Genomic DNA, 17697 nt, shown 5'->3' on the forward strand with positions numbered 1-17697 from the left:
GGTTCCCAGCCCCCCTGCTCTAACCACTATACCGCACTGCCACCCAAGAGAACCCAGGCATCCGGGATCCCTGCTCTAACCACTACCACCCAATCCCCTCACAAAAAACCAAGGTCTCCAGGTCACCAGCACCCTGCTCTGACCACTACCCAGCACTCCCTGCTCAGACAACCTAGGCATCCAGGTTCCCGGCGCCCTCTCCCCTAACCACTACCCGCCACTCCCCTCTACGAGAACCCAGGTGTCTGGGCACCCCCCCACCCTGCTCTAACCACTCGCAGAGATCCCCAGCTCTCTCTGCTCTAACCACTACCCTCAACTCCCCTCCAAGAGAGCCCAGGAATCCGGGATCCCAGCCCCCCATCTCTAAGCACCACCCAGCGCTCCCCTCCTGAGAAACCCAAGGGTCCGGGCTCCCTGTTGTAACCACTAACCCTTACTCCCATCCCACAGAAGCCAGGAGTCTAGATGCCTACCAATCCTGCTCTAACCACTACCCATCACTCCCCTCCCAGAGAACCCAGGTGACCACTACCCAATGGGGCTCTTCTGGAGAGCCCAGGGGTCTAGCAGACCTGCTCTAACCACTACTTATCACTCTCCTCCCAGAGACCCAGGCATCTGGGCTCTTGGCTCTAACCACTACCCACCACTTACTTTGAAAAGAACCCAGGTGTCCAAGCTCCCAACCCCATCTGCTCTAACCACTAGTTCCAACTCCCCTCGCAGGGAACCCATACATCCAGGCACCCTCCCCCCCCACCAACCACTACCCCCAACTTCTATCCCAGACACCCCAGGCTCATAGGCTCCCAGCCCCATGCTCTATCCACTACCCCCCCCACTCCCCACCCAGAGAACCTAGGTGTCCTAGCTCCCACCCCCTGTACCAACCCCTGGGGCCCAGAGCCAGCCTGGGGGGGTCTTTGGGGTCCCCCCACATCTCCCCCTTGGAATGAACCCGTTCATGACCTGATGCAGCCACAGGTCTTTGGGCCTCGGGGAGTCTTGGGGTGGGGAGGGGTTGCATGTCGAGGCCAGAGCAGCTGCACGGGGCTCTGAGACCCTGTTTGGGGGTCCGGGCAGAGCCTGATTATGGCTCGAAGGATCTGGGCAGGATCTGGCATGATGGGGGCATGTGGAACCCCTGGTGGGCTGGAATGTGGTATGTCCTGGGGCGGGGGGGGGGTGGTGGGAGCGTTATGGCTGGGAAACTGAGGCACAGAGCCACTCTGGGAATGGCGGGGGGGGGGGGGGAATCCTGAAGGCCAGTCTGGAAACCACCTTGGGCACTTGGAAATGACCCAGGGAGGCAATGAACACAGGTGTCTGGGCTCCCGGCTCCCCCTGCTCTAACCACTTACAGGCACTGCTGTTCAAGGCAGCGAAGAGCCCAGGGCTCATCACCCCTACTCTAACCACTACACCGCACTGCACTCCCAGAGCACCCAGAGGCTTTGAGCTCCCAGCCCCCACTGCCCTGCTCTAACCACTCCCAACTACTCCCTGCCCAGGGAACCCAGGAGTCCGGGGGCCACCCACATTGCTCTAACCACTACTCAGCTTCCCCACCCAGACAACCCATGGGTAAAGACTCCCTGCCTACACCCCTCCCAGAAAACTCAGGCATCCGGGCTCCCAGCTCACCCTGCTCTAACCACTAGTCACCACTCCTGTCCAAGACAACACAAGGCTCCCAGCCCCATGGTGTAACCACAACTCCCCACTACCCTCCCCCGCAAAAACAGGCCTCCAGGATCTCTGCTCTAACCACTATCCCCCACTCCCCTGCCAGGTAACCCAGACATCCAGGCCCCCAGCTCCCCCTGCTCCAGCCATTACACAGCACTGCCCTCCCAGGAAACCCAGGTGTCCAGACTACCAGCCCCCTGCCCTAAACACTACTCTGCTGCCCCTCACAGAGGCATAAATCTGTGGGCTCCCTTCTCTAACCACTACCCCCCACTCCCCTCCCACAGAACCCAGGCATCCAGGATCCCAGCCCCGCTTGCTCTAACCACTAGCCAGCACTCACCACCAAGGCAACCCAGGCAATCAGGCTCCCTGCTTTAAACCCTACCCCGCACTCACCTCTCAAAGAACCCAGGTGTCCAAGCTCCCAGCCCTCCGTGCTCTAACCACTACCCCCACTCCCCTCCCAGAGAACCCAGGCACCCAGGTTCCCAGCTCCCTGTGCTCCAACCACTAGCCAGCACTCACCTCCAAGGCAACACAGGCATCCAGGCTCCCTGCTCTAACCACTACCCCCCACTCCCCTCCCAGAGAACCCAGGTGTCCCAGCTCCCAGCCCTCTGTGCTCTAACCACTACCCCACACTGCCCTCCCAAAGCACCCAGGTGTCCAAGCTCCCAGCCCCCTGTGCTCTAACCACTACCCCCTGCTGCCCTCCCAAAGCACCCAGGTGTCCCAGCTCCCGGCCCCCCCATGCTTTAACCACTACCCCCCACTGCCCTCCCACAGAACGCAGGTGTCTCAGCTCCCAGCCCCCTGTGCTCTAACCACTATCCCCCACTCCCCTCCCAAAGCACCCAGGTGTCCAAGCTCCCAGCCCTCCGTGCTCTAACCACTACCCCCCACTCCCCTCCCAAAGCACCCAGGTGTCCCAGCCCCCCATGCTCTAACCACTACCCCGCACTGCCCTCCCAAAGCACCCAGGTGTCCCAGCTCCCAGGGCCCTGTGCTCTAACCACTACCCCCCACTCCCCTCCCAAAGCACCCAGGTGTCCAAGCTCCCAGCCCTCCGTGCTCTAACCACTACCCCCCACTCCCCTCCCAAAGCACCCAGGTGTCCCAGCTCCCAGCCCCCTGTGCTCTAACCACTACCCCCCACTCCCCTCCCAAAGCACCCAGGTGTCCAAGCTCCCAGCCCTCCGTGCTCTAACCACTACCCCCCACTCCCCTCCCAAAGCACCCAGGTGTCCCAGCCCCCCATGCTCTAACCACTACCCCGCACTGCCCTCCCAAAGCACCCAGGTGTCCCAGCTCCCAGCCCCCCCGTGCTCTAACCATGACCCCCCACTCCCCTCCCAAAGCACCCAGGTGTACCAGCTCTCAGGGCCCTGTGCTCTAACCACTACCGCCCACTCCCCTCCCAAAGCACCCAGGTGTCCCTGCTCCCAGCCCCTCTGCTCAAACTACTACCCCCCACTGCCCTCCCACAGAACCCAGGTGTCCCAGCTCCCAGCCCCCTCTGCTCTAACCACTATCCCGCACTGCCCTCCGGAAGCAGCTAAGTGTCCCAGCTCCCAGCCCCCCCTACTCTAATCACTACTGCCCACTCCCCTCCCAAAGCACCCAGGTGTCCCAGCTCCCAGCCACCCATGCTCTAACCACTACCCCCCACTCCTCTCCCACAGAACCCAAGTGTTCCAGCTCCCAGCCTCCTCTGCTTTAACCACTATCCCGCACTGCCCTCCGAAAGCACCCGTGTCCCAGCTCCCAGCCCCCTGTGCTCTAACCACTCCCCCCACTCCCCTCCCAGAGAACCCCAGTGTCCCAGCTCCCAGCCCCCCATGCTGTAACCACTACCCCCACCCCCCTCCCAGAGAACCCAGGCATCCAGGATCCCAGCCCCACTTGCTCTAACCACTACCCACCCCCACTGCCCTCCCAAAGCACCCAGGTGTCCCAGCTCCCAGCCCCCCGTGCTCTTACCACTACCCCCCACTCCCCTCCCAAAGCACCCAGGTGTCCCAGCTCCCAGCCCCCTGTGCTCTAACCACTACCCCCTGCTGCCCTCCCAAAGCACCCAGGTGTCCCAGATCCCGGCCCCCTCATGCTTTAACCACTACCCCCCACTGCCCTCCCACAGAACGCAGGTGTCTCAGCTCCCAGCCCCCTGTGCTCTAACCACTACCCCCCACTCCCCTCCCAAAGCACCCAGGTGTCCAAGCTCCCAGCCCTCCGTGCTCTAACCACTACCCCCCACTCCCCTCCCAAAGCACCCAGGTGTCCCAGCCCCCCACGCTCTAACCACTACCCCGCACTGCCCTCCCAAAGCACCCAGGTGTCCCAGCTCCCAGCCCCCTGTGCTCTAACCACTACTCCCCACTCCCCTCCCAAAGCACCCAGATGTCCCAGCTCTGAACCCCCTGTGCTCTAACCACTACCGCCCACTCCCCTCCCAAAGCACCCAGATGTCCCAGCTCCCAACCCCCTGTGCTCTAACCACTACCCCCCACTCCCCTCCCGAAGCACCCAGGTGTCCCAGCTCCCAACCCCCCGTGCTCTAACCATGACCCCCCACTCCCCTCCCAAAGCACCCAGGTGTACCAGCTCTCAGGGCCCTGTGCTCTAACCACTACCACCCACTCCCCTCCCAAAGCACCCAGGTGTACCAGCTCTCAGGGCCCTGTGCTCTAACCACTACCACCCACTCCCCTCCCAAAGCACCCAGGTGTCCCAGCTCCCAGCCCCTCTGCTCTAACCACTACCCCCCACTGCCCTCCCACAGAACCCAGGTGTCCCAGCTCCCAGCCCCCTCTGCTCTAACCACTATCCCGCACTGCCCTCCGGAAGCAGCTAAGTGTCCCAGCTCCCAGCCCCCCCTACTCTAATCACTACTGCCCACTCCCCTCCCAAAGCACCCAGGTGTCCCAGCTCCCAGCCACCCATGCTCTAACCACTACCCCCCACTCCCCTCCCACAGAACCCAAGTGTTCCAGCTCCCAGCCTCCTCTGCTTTAACCACTATCCCGCACTGCCTTCTGAAAGCACCCGTGTCCCAGCTCCCAGCCCCCGTGCTCTAACCACTACCCCCACTCCCCTCCCAGAGAACCCCAGTGTCCCAGCTCCCAGCCCCCCATGCTGTAACCACTACCCCCACCCCCCTCCCAGAGAACCCAGGCATCCAGGATCCCAGCCCCACTTGCTCTAACCACTACCCACCCCCACTCCCCTGCCAGAGAACCCAGGTGTCCCAGCTCCCAGCCCCCTGTGCTCTAACCACTACCCCCCACTGCCCTCCCAGAAAACCTAGGAGTCTGGGCTCCCATTCCCCCTGATCCAAACAGGACCCTGTTGTCATCTCCCAGAGAGCTCAGGCACTCAGCCTGTTGCTCTAACCACTACCCAGCACTGCCCTCCCAGAGAGCCTAGGCATCCAGGCTCCCAGCACACCCCCCACTCTAACCAGTACCCCACATTCCCCTCCCAGGGAACCCAGGTGACCACACTCCCTAGTCTAATCTTTCTCTCCACTCCAAGGGGTGGGTGAAGGGCTAGTTGATGGCTGGGTAAACTGAGGCACTGAAGAGTGTAACCCCTGGAGGGGAGGGTGGTCTACAGCGGAGGACTGTGACTCACCCCTCTCCCTCCTAGCAGGTGTGCGGGCTTCCAGCTCCCAAGGACCCTGGGTTCTCCCCCAGCAGCTGGGCATGGGGGTCTCCCTTGCACCTGAGGCAGGGCCTTCCTGCTGGGAGCCCCCCACTCCTCCCTGCCACATGCAGCAGACCCCAGCCCCCTGGTTCCTCTCCCTGCCCTGGGTGGCATTAGGGTCACCCCCCAGGCCCCTCCCCACTGAGGTCCACCTGACCTTGACCCCTCAATGCCCCCTAAGGATCCCCATGGCCACGCAGCTCCCCTATAGGTCTCCATCCATTAGGCCAGCCAGCCCCAAACCCAGTGGAGAGACTTCATCCCATACCATGGGCTGACGGCCAGCTGGGGGCGGGGCTACTTTGGGGTTGGGGGTGGAGCCAAGGGGATATATAAGAGCCCCAGGGAGCAGGAAGATAAAGAAGAGATGCTGGAGGTTTGGTTGGGTTTGTGGCCGCTCCTGGTTTGGCCCCGTAGCTATGGGGCTCCTGCTCCTCCACGTGCCCCGGTAACAGTGCATTGCGGACCGGGGCACATGGTGGTATCGGTGTCTCCAGACCTCTTGGGCCGGGGAAGACCTGTGCGCCCCATGGAGCTGGGGCTGGGGGGCTGTTCCCCCACGGGGCTGGGGGCCGTGGTGCGCTTCGAGGTGGAGTTGCATGACTGCGGCAGCACCTTGGAGGTAAGAGAAGAGCGGGCAGGGCCGGGAGCTCGGACACCTGGGTCCCCTCCCTGGTCGGAGAGGGGGCTGGGGGCTGGTGGATGAGAACAGTGCGGGTCTTTGGGATTAGAGACTCCCCCCTCCATGACTTCCCTTCTCCCCAGGTGACTTCGGATAGCCTCATCTACAAGACCAGCCTTGTCTACCACCCTGCCCCTGCCCCTGTGATGCGGAGTCGGCCCCTGGTTGTGCCCATTGAGTGCCGCTACCCCAGGTAGGAGCTGTGGGCATCTGCCACGCTCCAGGCCTTGCCTTGGCCCTCTTCCATATGCATCTGCCTCCCTGTGATGTGTCTTCCTTCTTGCAGGCAGGGCCATGTTGGGGGCAAGGCCATCCAGCCCACTTGGCTGCCCTTTGCGGGGTCAGCATTGGGGCATGCCCAGCTGGGGTTCAGCCTCCGCTTGATGGATGGTAGGTTGCGGGGGATGCTTGGGGAACTGTGGGAGGCATGGAGGTGTCTACAGGGTGGTCCCTTTGGGAGTCGGGGATCCCTAAATGGTGTGTCTATGGATGTATGGGGTTGTCAGGGGATCTGTATAGGGCTCTAGGGGGCTATGGAGGTGTCTAGGGGGGTCTCTTTGGGAGTTGGGGGTCCCCCAATAGGGTGCCTGGATGTGTGGGGTCCTTAGGGTGGAGGCCCTGGGGGGGTGGGAGAGCCATTTCATGGTGTGGGGGTATTGGAGGGCTGTGGGGGTGGGGTCTGTGGAGTAGTTGATGGGGAGGTTGAGATCTGCTCCCCACCAACTTTTGGGGGCTCCCATCCCTCCTTCTGCAGCTCATGGGGAGGGAGGGGGCCTGGGAGCCCCAGACACCTGGGTTTTCTTCCCCCAGGGTGATGCTGATTTGATAATCTCCACAGATGACTGGCATGGGGAGCGGGCCTCCAAGCTCCTTCGGTTGGGGGACATCCTGCACTTGCAAGCCGAGCTCCATGCGAAGAATCACGGCCCCCTACGAGTCCTCGTCGATGCCTGCGAGGCCACGGCCCGTGGGGACGGGACTTCAGGTCCTCGTCACACACTCGTTGCCCACAACGGGTGAGAGTTGGACCCTCCCAAGAGACTTAGGAGCTCCTATGCTGGGGTTTTCTCCCAGCTCTGCGAAGAGTCGGGGTAGGGGAGTGTGGGGCTAGGCGGGTGGTTTGGCTAGAAGTGGGAGTCGGGCACCTGGGTCATTCCCAGCTCTGGGGAAAGGAGTGGGGTCAAGTGGAGAAGCCTTCCCCCTAATCTTGGCTTTTACCTCCAGGTGCCTGGTTGATGGCCGCTTGGACGGGGCCTCCTCAGCCTTCCTGGCCCCACGGCCACGTCCGGATGTCCTGCGCTTCACTCTAGATGCCTTCCGCTTTGCCGGGGACACGGGAGACTCGGTGAGTAATGCAGAGCAAGGGTTTGGCCAGGTATTGCTGCTTCTCCCATCCAGCACGCAAAGGGTGAATTTCCTGGGTGAGAGGGACCCAGGACACCTGGGTCCCCTGGTCGGAAGAAGCTGCCTCCAACCAGGTCAGTGGTTTCGCACCAATTAGACCTCCATAAGCAGGGTTCGAATTGCACTTCGAGTCTGCCAAAAATGCACGTGCCTCAAGTCTCTAGCAAGCTTTGGAAGTTGGGCCTGGGAACAGAGCATAAAAATCCAGTTTTACCCGCTCGTGCTCACTGAATGTCCCCAAAAATCAACTCTCCTCTTAGAAGATGAGGGCTGGAAGGGACCTCAGGAGTTCACATCTAGTCCAACCTACTGCTCCAAGCAGGACCAGCCCCAACTACATCATCCCAGACAAGGCTCTGTCTACTGGCATCTTCACCTCCAAGGATGGAGCTTCTGTAAAACTTGATTTCGAAGGCTTAAGGAAGATTTTTTTTCTCTAGCCTGCTGGAAGGTTTTTAGAAGCCTTGCTAAAACTTGACAAAGTCCACAACTGGGCTTTTCTACGTGGGAGAGCTTGTACCATCTCTAACTTCTCCTCTGCCAGATGAAGTTTCTTTTCTACCGGGGTCAGGTGTTCAGGTGATGACTGTAGGCAAAAGGTGCTATCTCTTATTAGACCAGCTAGATGTTTGCAAAAATATATGAAATTATACCACATGCATCTTCTCACTCCAGACCCTTCCTGCAAACTATTGATCAAAAATTTGTATATGGCACTTACAGGAGGAAACCAGCTCCAAACCATTGGTTTAAAGGAGTCTTCATTTTATCTTTTTATGATGCCTTCTCAAAAGAGAGCATGGGTTTTATTTCAGGGGCTGCAGAACGTGATGTGTTGGGAAATATGGTATCTTGAGTAGAAGAGGAGGTCTATTTTACAAAGGAGAAGAGGCCCATGAGCATCTGTAGAGTGAAAAGCAATTGGCAGAAATCAAGTCCATTCTTTATATAAAGAGCATATTAAGTCAATTTGACTTGCTCCAATGCTGAGCAGCTGGTTTGGGTGGAGAAGGAATCAAAGGGTGCTGATTTGCACCCTGTCCCTTGTCTGTCTCTGGCCTCACCTTACAGGGTTGATCCTGCCTCAGGCAGAGGATCAGGCTAGGTGACCTCTGCAGGTGCCTTCCAGCCCTCATCCATGACTACTTCTCCATCCATGAACCATTGTAGTCCAATATGAACATTGCTGTTAATCCAAGTTGAGTAGTTCTTGGCCTCCCAGAAACCATGGAGGTCATCAGAGGCACATCTGGGTAGGAAACGGGTGTTGGGCATGGATGTGACGGATCCAAGTCTTCTTTCTCCTTTGATTGATAGATCTACATCTCCTGCCATATGAAGGTGATGGAAGCTGTCCGGGCACCAGACCCTTGGAACAAGGCTTGTTCCTTCAACAAGGCCAGCAGGAGGTAGGTGGGTTGGTTGGGTAGGAGGAGGATGAAACCTCTGTCCCCTTGATGTGATCTTGTTAAAGCTCACTTTTTTCCAGCAAGCCACTTGTTTGTTTGGGGGGGGGGGTTGTTTTTCTACCTTATTAAAGTAATAAGGGCTCAATTTCTTTCCAATTTCACCCTTTTCTGGGAAGGTATAAATCTTGGGTCTGCTTGGAAGAGACCATATCCATTCACATATCACACCCTGTTCCTCCTCACTAAAATGGGGCTTGCCATCCAACTAGTGCACTAATTGAGGCACACAAAGCCACGAACTAAGGTCTGCTGGATCTGGATGGTGGATCAAGTCTGGTGAGCTAAATCGTTGTCTTTCTCTGCTCCCTCTTAGCTGGATCCCAGTCGAAGGTCACCCTGAGATCTGCAGATGCTGTGAAGCTGGAACCTGCCTGCTGTCCAGAGGAGACGCGGATGAGTTAGGCTCCAGGCACTGGCCTGCAGCCCCGGATGACCAGAGGAGTGCAGTGGGTCAGTTTTGGGGTGATGGTTTTGGGGGGGGGAGGGTGGGATTTGGGTTATGACTCCAGGTGTAAACTGAATGGTCCAGGAGGCCTCTTCAGCTTCATATTCCTAGTCCCCACAGCCTCTTTGCATTCCTCATCTGCACTGGTTTGGTCTCCCCTGCTCCAGTTTGGGGAGCGGTGGGGGCACACTAAGGAAGATGTCTGCTGATGCCTGGAGAAGACTGAGATAAGAGGATGAAACATTTGGATCCCAGTCTTCTAACGTCCAAACAAAGGGTGCAAAACCTGAACACTAGAAGACCAGGACCCAAAGGACAGCCAAGAGGCCTGGCTGGCCTCCCCCTGGTTCTGGAAGGGGAGCAGAGGATAGGATAAGATGGATGATACTCTGCAACCACAGGGGATGGGACTCAAAGGGGCAACAGATGATGGACACTAGGAGAACTATTTCCCTCCTTGGAGGTAGGGTTCAGTGCTGGGACAGGCTTCCCAGAAATATCCCTCTTTTGGACTGACCTTGGCTGGGCTAAATCTACCTGGACTCTGTGACTGACTGACTGTCTGCTACCTCCATGACTACGGTAGGCATCTTTTGGCCCACTGTGCCATGGAGGTCCAAGTGGGATGAGGCTTACCTAACAGACTTGGGGATCTTTTTTTCTCATTGCAGTTCCACCGACAGAGCTCCCAGGAAGCCAAGTCCGTGCCATTATCGGCCCCCTCCTCCTCCAAACTGGGGATGGAGATGGAAGCTCCAGGGATCTTGCTGAAGGACCTGGTGAAGTGGAGGAAATAATAGCTGAAGGTAGGGGGGCTCCCCTCCTCTTCTGTCTGGCTACTGGTCCCATGGCCCACTTCTTTCTAAACCTATGGTCAACTTTGCTGGTGTGACTTCTTCTTTTTTTTTTTTTTCTTCTTTGCAACTAATTCTTTTTTGCTTCTCAGTCTTCTAACCAATTTGCTTGCGGAAAGTGACTTCTTGGTGATATTCCAGACTGACCCACTCCCATGGAAAGGAACATGTAGGGTTTCTTACTGGAAGTGATAGGGTGGACACCTGGGGCTGGCTGAGATTTCCCTTGCTGCAAGGTCAGGGTCTGCTACAAGGGCATTAGAGCTGAGGCTTGCTTAAGAAGTTATCCTAGGGCAGCCTTGGTGTATTCCTTGCAGCAAGTGGCAGCACAGTGGGGAGAAACCTGGGGTCCCCAGGGATGTTTTCGGTCACTTATTGCAAACTCTAGCCATGAACTGAACCCCCTTGTTGACTTCTGTCCTTCTTCGCAATATCAGGGCTGCTGCTAGTGACCCCATCAAGAGCTGTTATGTCAACCAGCGCCCTGTTCCTTCAGGCAGGCGAGGGATCTGCTGACCTTCCAGAAGAACCAAGCACGGGTAAGAGAATTGCTGTGGCAGGGAGTTTCTACCTAGTATTCACTGCTGCCTTTCGTGGGAATGGGAAAACCCTGGTTCTCTCACTTAAGACCCCTGCCACACAGCATATTGCTCAATTCATGGCTTAATTGTTTGATAAATTTAACCAGACATGTGCAAAATTTATCACTCCATAAAAATGGACATCTAGCTACAAAGTGAGTGCTTTGAAATGTGATGTCTTTTACTAGACCAACTCAAGTAGTTGGAAAAATTCTTCTTTACAAGCTGCCAGGGACAAGTAACCTTGTTTGCATATGTCCTTCCAGGAGCAGGCAATTTTATTTCAGGTGGAAGGCCACTTACTGAGTTGTGGCAAGCCATTGAGGGCCACATGATGGGCAGCCAGGGGCAGATAAATATTAATTTTTCTAAAATAAATTTTCCCTGCAGGCTGGATAGAATGGCCTGGTGAGCTGCATTTTGCCCACCCTTGCCTTGGACCAACATAACTACAATCTATACCCCTGCTTTGAAATGTCTAATCATTTTTACAGCTGGTTTCTATCCAGCTTTAATTTGTGAGGCAGGGCCCTTGGGGTTATCTGGGTTGCATGACTTCGCTTGAGGATCAGAAAGGAACTTGACCCCATAGTTTTCGGTGGGGGTTCACCTTACATTGCAGCTGGGGAAGTAGCATGGGCCTCCACTGGTGGAGTGGGGGGTTTGAATTGGTCCCATCCTGGCCTTGCATCAGGAGCACCCTTAAGCCCCTAATGTGACTTGCTAGGCTTGGGGGTTTTGGATGTCTCTCTGGCATTGGGCCTGGTAGTTGTCTTTACAGTTTCTTCTGCAGGCTGCCCCAAAGGCTGATCCAGGGCATGCAGTGGTACAGTTGCACCCCCTAACTCCTCTCTTATTCCTACTCTACCCCAACTTTTAAAACAAACAGCCTGGGAAGGGCAGAAGCACTCCAGTTCTCTTCAGGCTGGGGGATCCATTGCCTTCATGGCTCATTGTCATGGAATCAAAGGACTGGAAGGGACCTGGAAGATCATCAAGTCTGGTCCCCTCCCATGGGCAGGAGGTTGGAGCTTGACTTTTTCTGTTTTTCCCCCTTGCTCTCTATATAACTATATAAGAGGTACTGTTGTCCTTCTATTTTGGGTGCCAACTTGATCTCCATGCCTGCCTCTTTGGCTTTCCGCATCTCATACCTACAGACCCTGGTCTTGTGATTGTACTCCTTTCTGGATGCTGAACTGCTTTTTCCATTGCTTACGTTGCTTTTTTTTTCCTTTTTTAAAAAAAACTCCATCAATCCTGAACTCCCAAATGGTCCAGTTTCCTGCTAATCTCTCCACTCCACAGGTGTTAACACCCCTCTCCTTTTTAATAGTTTTGAGGTTTCACTAGTCAAGCAAATCATTTCTGCAAGTTTGTTTGTGTTAGCCATGTCTAGCAATGTTTCCTCTCATAGCCCTGCAGTGTGTATCTCTTTAGTTGGATATTAAAAAAAGGAAAAAAAAACCCCTTCACTCAGGTGTAGTAATATTACTTTGGGTGAAGAAATGACTGATTTAGTGAAGCATTGGAGGTACCGTCAAAAAGTTCAAGAAGACTGTTTTATCAATCTGAATAAGGCATGTACACTTGACTGTATAAGGACTGCAGAAATAATGGCACAATATTTCTTGATTTATTTTAACTGTTTCCCTAGTACTTGTTTTTGGGTGGTAGATTTTTTTTCGGTGTTTGTTTTAAACTTGGGCAAAAGGCCGAGAAGCAATTTTTAAGATTAAGTATAATCTAGTAAGTAGTGCACTTTCTTTCCCCCCCCACCAATTGTTGTTAGTTTTTGTTTTGGTCTTAAACTGAATAACCCTTTTAGACTTGGCCTCTAACCTATTACTACAGTTTCTAGTTTCTCTTCAGCTGGGGAGAAAAGTGTGTAGTTTTGTATGGGATGATACACTCCACCTGCACCCCGCCCCCCGTCAAAAGCCAAGATCTGTCCATGGTCAAACCCTCGGCTAGGATGTCTGAGCTGTGCTGCTGTGGTGTGATCCCTGAAGTCATCTTCTTAGCCATGTTGTTTTCTCCCCTCCAGAGACCTCAGTCAGTGTGAGGGGTGTGGATCCTGGATTTGTAGGGCATCTAAGCCATAGGGCACCTAGAACGATAGGTGTTGGAATACAGTGGGCATGTCTACACATGTGCATTGCTCCAACTTAAACTGCATTAACTGTGCACATCTACATGTGTGCACCCTTTAATGCACCTCTTACAGGGCAACTTTAAGCTAACCCCACCTAAAATTGATATTGGCATAAAGCGGGTATCACACTTATGCATTAATAGTCAAGTCCCATTAGCAAATGTGTAGATGTGTTTAATGTGGTATGTGTGTTCATTGACCTGGGACTAACTCTAGTCCCAAGTGGGTCCACACACCACATTAACGTGCCTGTGCATGTGTAAATGCACTCACAAATTGTCTTAATTCACATTAGCTTAATATGCATTAAGCTTTAGGCACGCTTAAAAGCACGTGTAGACGTTCCCAGTGGGTTGTAACACTGGTGTATTACCCTGTGCTGCCACAGAACCTGCTCCAATAACAGTCTCGACAGCATACACCCTGCATGGACAGTCTAATGCAGAGGAGATGTCTGGTGATGGCACTGAGGAAGCCACCAAGACCACAACAGGTAGGCTTGTGTCAATTCTGTTTTGTTGCCCTGCCAGTGGGTGAGATCAAGCACCCCAACTTATCACCATAACCCACCCCAGAGGCAGCTGCATCTTGGTGCCAACTGACCTGCTCCAATCACCAGGAGGTGGGAGCAAGACCTCGGCCCAGCCTGCCTTGCAGTATCCGAGTTGATGGGAGGGAGTGCTTGCACCCATGGTTTGGGGTTCCCAGGGGCTGGGCAGGCATGCTGATGTACCGTGCTCAAATAGAGGAGTGAAGACATAGTTGGTTGGTAGCCATGTTGCTTTGGTTGGTTGCATGGTGCAAAGGCACTTGCGGATAAAAAATACCAACAAAAGGAGCAATAGAGTTCGGGCCACGTACCAGAATGGCCAGTTCTAGCAGAAGGGATGGAGGGACAAGGAGTGATGCACCATGGATGCTTGGAGGACTGACCAAGCCCATTGAATGAACACATGGTGTACCCACACCCCAAGACTGAACTGGTTCAAAATAGTACTGGATTGCTTTCTTCCAGGGACATGTTTGAGCCATTCCAGATGGCTTTAACCTTGGTTGTCCAACTGGTCATTTCATGTTTTAGATTATGCATAGTATTAGGTGCGCCTGTGCCCACAGAATCATGGGAGTTTTTTCCTGCTCATTGCACAGATAAGAGCCCCGAAATTGCATTTCAAGCAGAGGTGTTCTCTGATCTCCATCACCTTCTGGAGAGAGATGGAGAACCTACTGATGATATCCTGGAAAACCGAATGGAGGCTGCACTAATGGCAGCACAAGGTAAGGAAGTGGCATGAAAATCTGCAAAACTTTCCAGCCCCTTGCTCTCTCAGATTTTGAGAGCCTAAAAATACTCCCCAGGGTTGGCAATACAGCATCCCCCTCTGCTTCACCTCCTCCCTCACATTGCACAGGCCTGGCAAGAGCAATAGTTCCCACTTTCTCTCGCTTCCCAACCAGGAGCCCTAGAGTCTATTAACACCTGCCAGGCACTAGGACCACGGGTTCTAGCTGGGGTGGGGTATGTGGGGATGTGCTTGCTGCTGCCAGATGATGGGGCAGTAAGGAGGATGCCTGTCTCTTCCCAGATGTCTTGACTTTTTTTTTTTATGGTTGCTGCCTGGATCTATGAAGGAATTCTCCCTCCCCTATTGCTAGAGAAGCAGGTGTTTTCTACTTCAGTATTGAGTGTTGGCTACAGCTACTAGCACCCTCCCATCTTGTCCTAACCCCCAGTTTCCCCTCTCAGGTGATGAAGAAACACAAGAACACATGCTGGGGCCTGCCTTGTTGGGCACTGCTTTATTCCTAGCCCTCGCTACTTTGGGAATCCTCATCTTGGTCAGAAGGTTTGGGGGCTCTGTTCTCTGCCTTTGAGTATGATGGCAATAAAAATGACAGGGAGGAAATGGACTTAGTGTTCGTGTCTCTCTTCCAATTGTTTTTTGCTGTAGAGGATCTTTTTTTTTTTTTTTATGATAAAAGCTTGTGCAGAGCTGCCTGAACTGGAATTTCCTTCTAGATTGGCAGCAGAGGAGGGGGTGGTGATGCTATTCACTGCCTGGGGTCCGAAGTCATGCTGAGAGACTGCTTCCTGAGGGCACACAAGTGACAATTTTCACTCCATCTGGCCACAAAGTGGTTTATAGCCATGGACAAACACAAGTACATGGCTGCAAACTCCTTCAAAAATGGCTGATCGGGTGAAAATCTGATCCCTCATTGCACGAGGGGTCAGATTTTAAGCCTCTTCAAAACATAGTGTCTTCTGTAACTTCTGTCTGTGCAATGAGGGTCTAGATCCCACTCACGGGGCCACCTGAGCTGACTTCCTCCCCAGTCCAGATTAACCTCATCAGATGGGAAGAGATTGATATTCAGCACTACGTTGCAGCTGGTCCTGCTGTGAGCAGGGGTTGGACTAGCTGTGACCTCCTAAGGTGCCATCCAACCCTGGTTTTCTATGATACTAGAGTAAGTGGCTACCTAATTCAGACCACAGAGAGGATCACTGTCTTGAGAAATATTGAGGTCTCAGTGTGCTTCTGGATTCTGGTTAGTCCCTGGATTCAGGAACTTTTCCCCTTGCTTTTCTCTCTAGCTCCGGCTCCAGCTGTCAGGTGCGTGGGGGTTTTTATTTTACCTCTCTCCAGGTGCCTTGGCTGTTCACTAAAGGCAGTCTCATGAGCAAAAGGGGTGAGGACGGGGGTAGCTGAGCCACATTAGTGGCCCGAGTGCTACATACAGGGCTTGTTTGCTGTGGGGGGGATACCCAACCCTACAGCCTCCCTCCCATGGAGAGGGGTCTCCCCTAACCAAACCATCTCTGCCCCATCCCTTCTCCAAACTGGGGTACCTATACCCCAAGTACAGACCAGATGCAGACTACCTTTATACCATTACACACTTTTTATTAGATGTAAAGCATTAACAGTTAAGATGCCAACCCTCTTTACTGTAAGCTGCCTCCTTCCACACACCCCCAGCCAGTTGCTAGCTAAGCCCCTGCATGCTCTGCCCCCATTATGCCTCCAGCATTGCTTTGTTCCCCCTCAAATTCCAACCCTTTGTCTCCCTGCATAGCACAGCCCCCTGCCCCTATGCCTAGCTCCCTGTCCCTGTGATCTCCTTCTCCCCATCCATTTGAGCTGATGCCTGGACTACCTTCCCATCAGCCTCTCCCCCCTCCACCCTGGGTGCGGGAGGTCTCCATGCTAGGCTCAGTGCTAGCTAGGTGGCCCGGGGTGGTCCAGCTTGCCAACAATCTGCTCCAGGGCATGGATGATGCGGTCCATCTTCTGCAGCAGCTGCGCATCCACAGTGGAGGGGCAGGCACCCTTCGGCTCTGAAGGGAGCTGCGTGGGGTCTGTGGGCAAGAACAAGAACAAGCATCACCCTGGGCATGCCCCCTACTCCCAGCCCTGCCAGAGGGGTTTGGTACTAGAAGAAAGGAGCTTTGGCCATACAGCAGCTCCTAATAGGGATCAAAGAGCATGGTGGGCTCGAGTGCTGACTACAACAGGGTGTATCCGCTGTACCACTAAGTTTTTGAAGACCGACACAACAACTGCAATGTTTGCTAGACTATATATATAAACTGATAAAAGCCTCACACCCAGAACTAGGGAAAATTAGTCAAAATAATCTAAGGATATTGTGCTATTAGGCATGAGACCTTATAGTTAAATGTACATGGACTATTCAGACGTATGAAACAAAAATGGGGTCATTTGTGGCATCTTCACATTATTGCCAATACTTTGCTCTGTCATTTCTACATCTCAGTTAATAATACTACACTGAGTGAAGGTTTTTAGATATAGTGGAAACCACAGTCTGTAGGGCTATGGAACAGAAGAAACAGTGCCAGATGTGGCTCCTAGGCAGCAACGTTGCAGAAGAAAAGAGAGTTTGATCAGTGGAACCTCAAGGTCATTACGAAAGAGAGAGGGTCATTAACACCTGTGGAGTGAGATTGGGGAGATGACGATGAGCCACAGTCAATGGACTCCCTCAGCCTGAAAAGAATAGAAGTATTGCTGCCCCTCCCAGGCAGTTGGTTGTAAAGTTGGGGTGAAGTAAGAATAAAAGGGTTAGGGCTGCAACAGTAACCCCATGGATCCACCCTTGGTTTTGGCTAACCTACTTCTGCTCACCAATGACTACCAGGCCCAAGGTTGGAGACATCCAACACCCCCCAAAACTGCTACAGGTCAGGTTAGGGGACCAAGGGCCCTGCTGATATAAGGCCTAGATGCAGCTAATTCAAATCTCCCCTCCCATGCCCACCCCAGGTGGAAGCCCATGCTCCTTTCCCAGTTGCAAAGGAAGGTAACTCTTCCCTTCCCCCCCCCCCACCAAATGACAGGGTCATGTTCCTTTCTGATCTCCAAGGGAACTCCTACCACCCAGTTTAAAACTGGATAGAAACTAGCTCTAAAGTTGTTAAACATTTCCAAGCACCATTTTTGTAGCTGGCTGGCCACTTTTATGGCATGATAATTACTTTGCACCTCCTAGGGGGTAGTTTGGGGTATCACTAGCCCCAGCCTGGGGGTGATTTGGGGCAGGAACATTAGCCCCAGGGCCTCTTTAGTTGCAGAGGGGGTGGGGGGTGGATCACAGGTGGAGGCAGCCCCACCCATTCATCCATACCTTCCACTTTAAGGGCAACCTGCTTGATACGGACATCCGGGGCATAGGTGATGTAGC

General features: G+C 54.2%; 1 protein-coding gene across 1 annotated transcript; it reads left to right on the plus strand.

Moving 5' to 3' along the window:
* The first annotated feature begins 5744 nt into the window (after positions 1 to 5744).
* Positions 5745 to 14893, plus strand: LOC102574840 (zona pellucida sperm-binding protein 3). Its single transcript, XM_014605614.3, has 12 exons — positions 5745 to 6019; positions 6163 to 6272; positions 6366 to 6469; positions 6918 to 7095; positions 7304 to 7424; positions 8801 to 8892; positions 9266 to 9402; positions 10069 to 10203; positions 10689 to 10790; positions 13376 to 13480; positions 14137 to 14265; positions 14735 to 14893. The coding sequence occupies exons 1-12, from the start codon at positions 5765 to 5767 to the stop codon at positions 14860 to 14862; spliced, it is 1596 nt and encodes a 531-aa protein (XP_014461100.2). The 5' UTR covers positions 5745 to 5764; the 3' UTR covers positions 14863 to 14893.
* Positions 14894 to 17697: the final 2804 nt, after the last annotated feature.

This window comes from Alligator mississippiensis, chromosome 7 (assembly GCF_030867095.1).
Source record: "Alligator mississippiensis isolate rAllMis1 chromosome 7, rAllMis1, whole genome shotgun sequence".
Classification (NCBI taxonomy): Eukaryota; Metazoa; Chordata; order Crocodylia; family Alligatoridae; genus Alligator; species Alligator mississippiensis.

Coding starts and splice junctions, on each gene's coding strand:
- LOC102574840 (XM_014605614.3), top strand. CDS start 5,765: ATGCTGGAGGTTTGGTTGGGTTTGTGGCCGCTCCTGGTTTGGCCCCGT. Junction 10,791..13,375: donor TCCAGAAGAACCAAGCACGG/GTAAGAGAATTG, acceptor GTGCTGCCACAG/AACCTGCTCCAATAACAGTC. Junction 13,481..14,136: donor AGCCACCAAGACCACAACAG/GTAGGCTTGTGT, acceptor CTCATTGCACAG/ATAAGAGCCCCGAAATTGCA.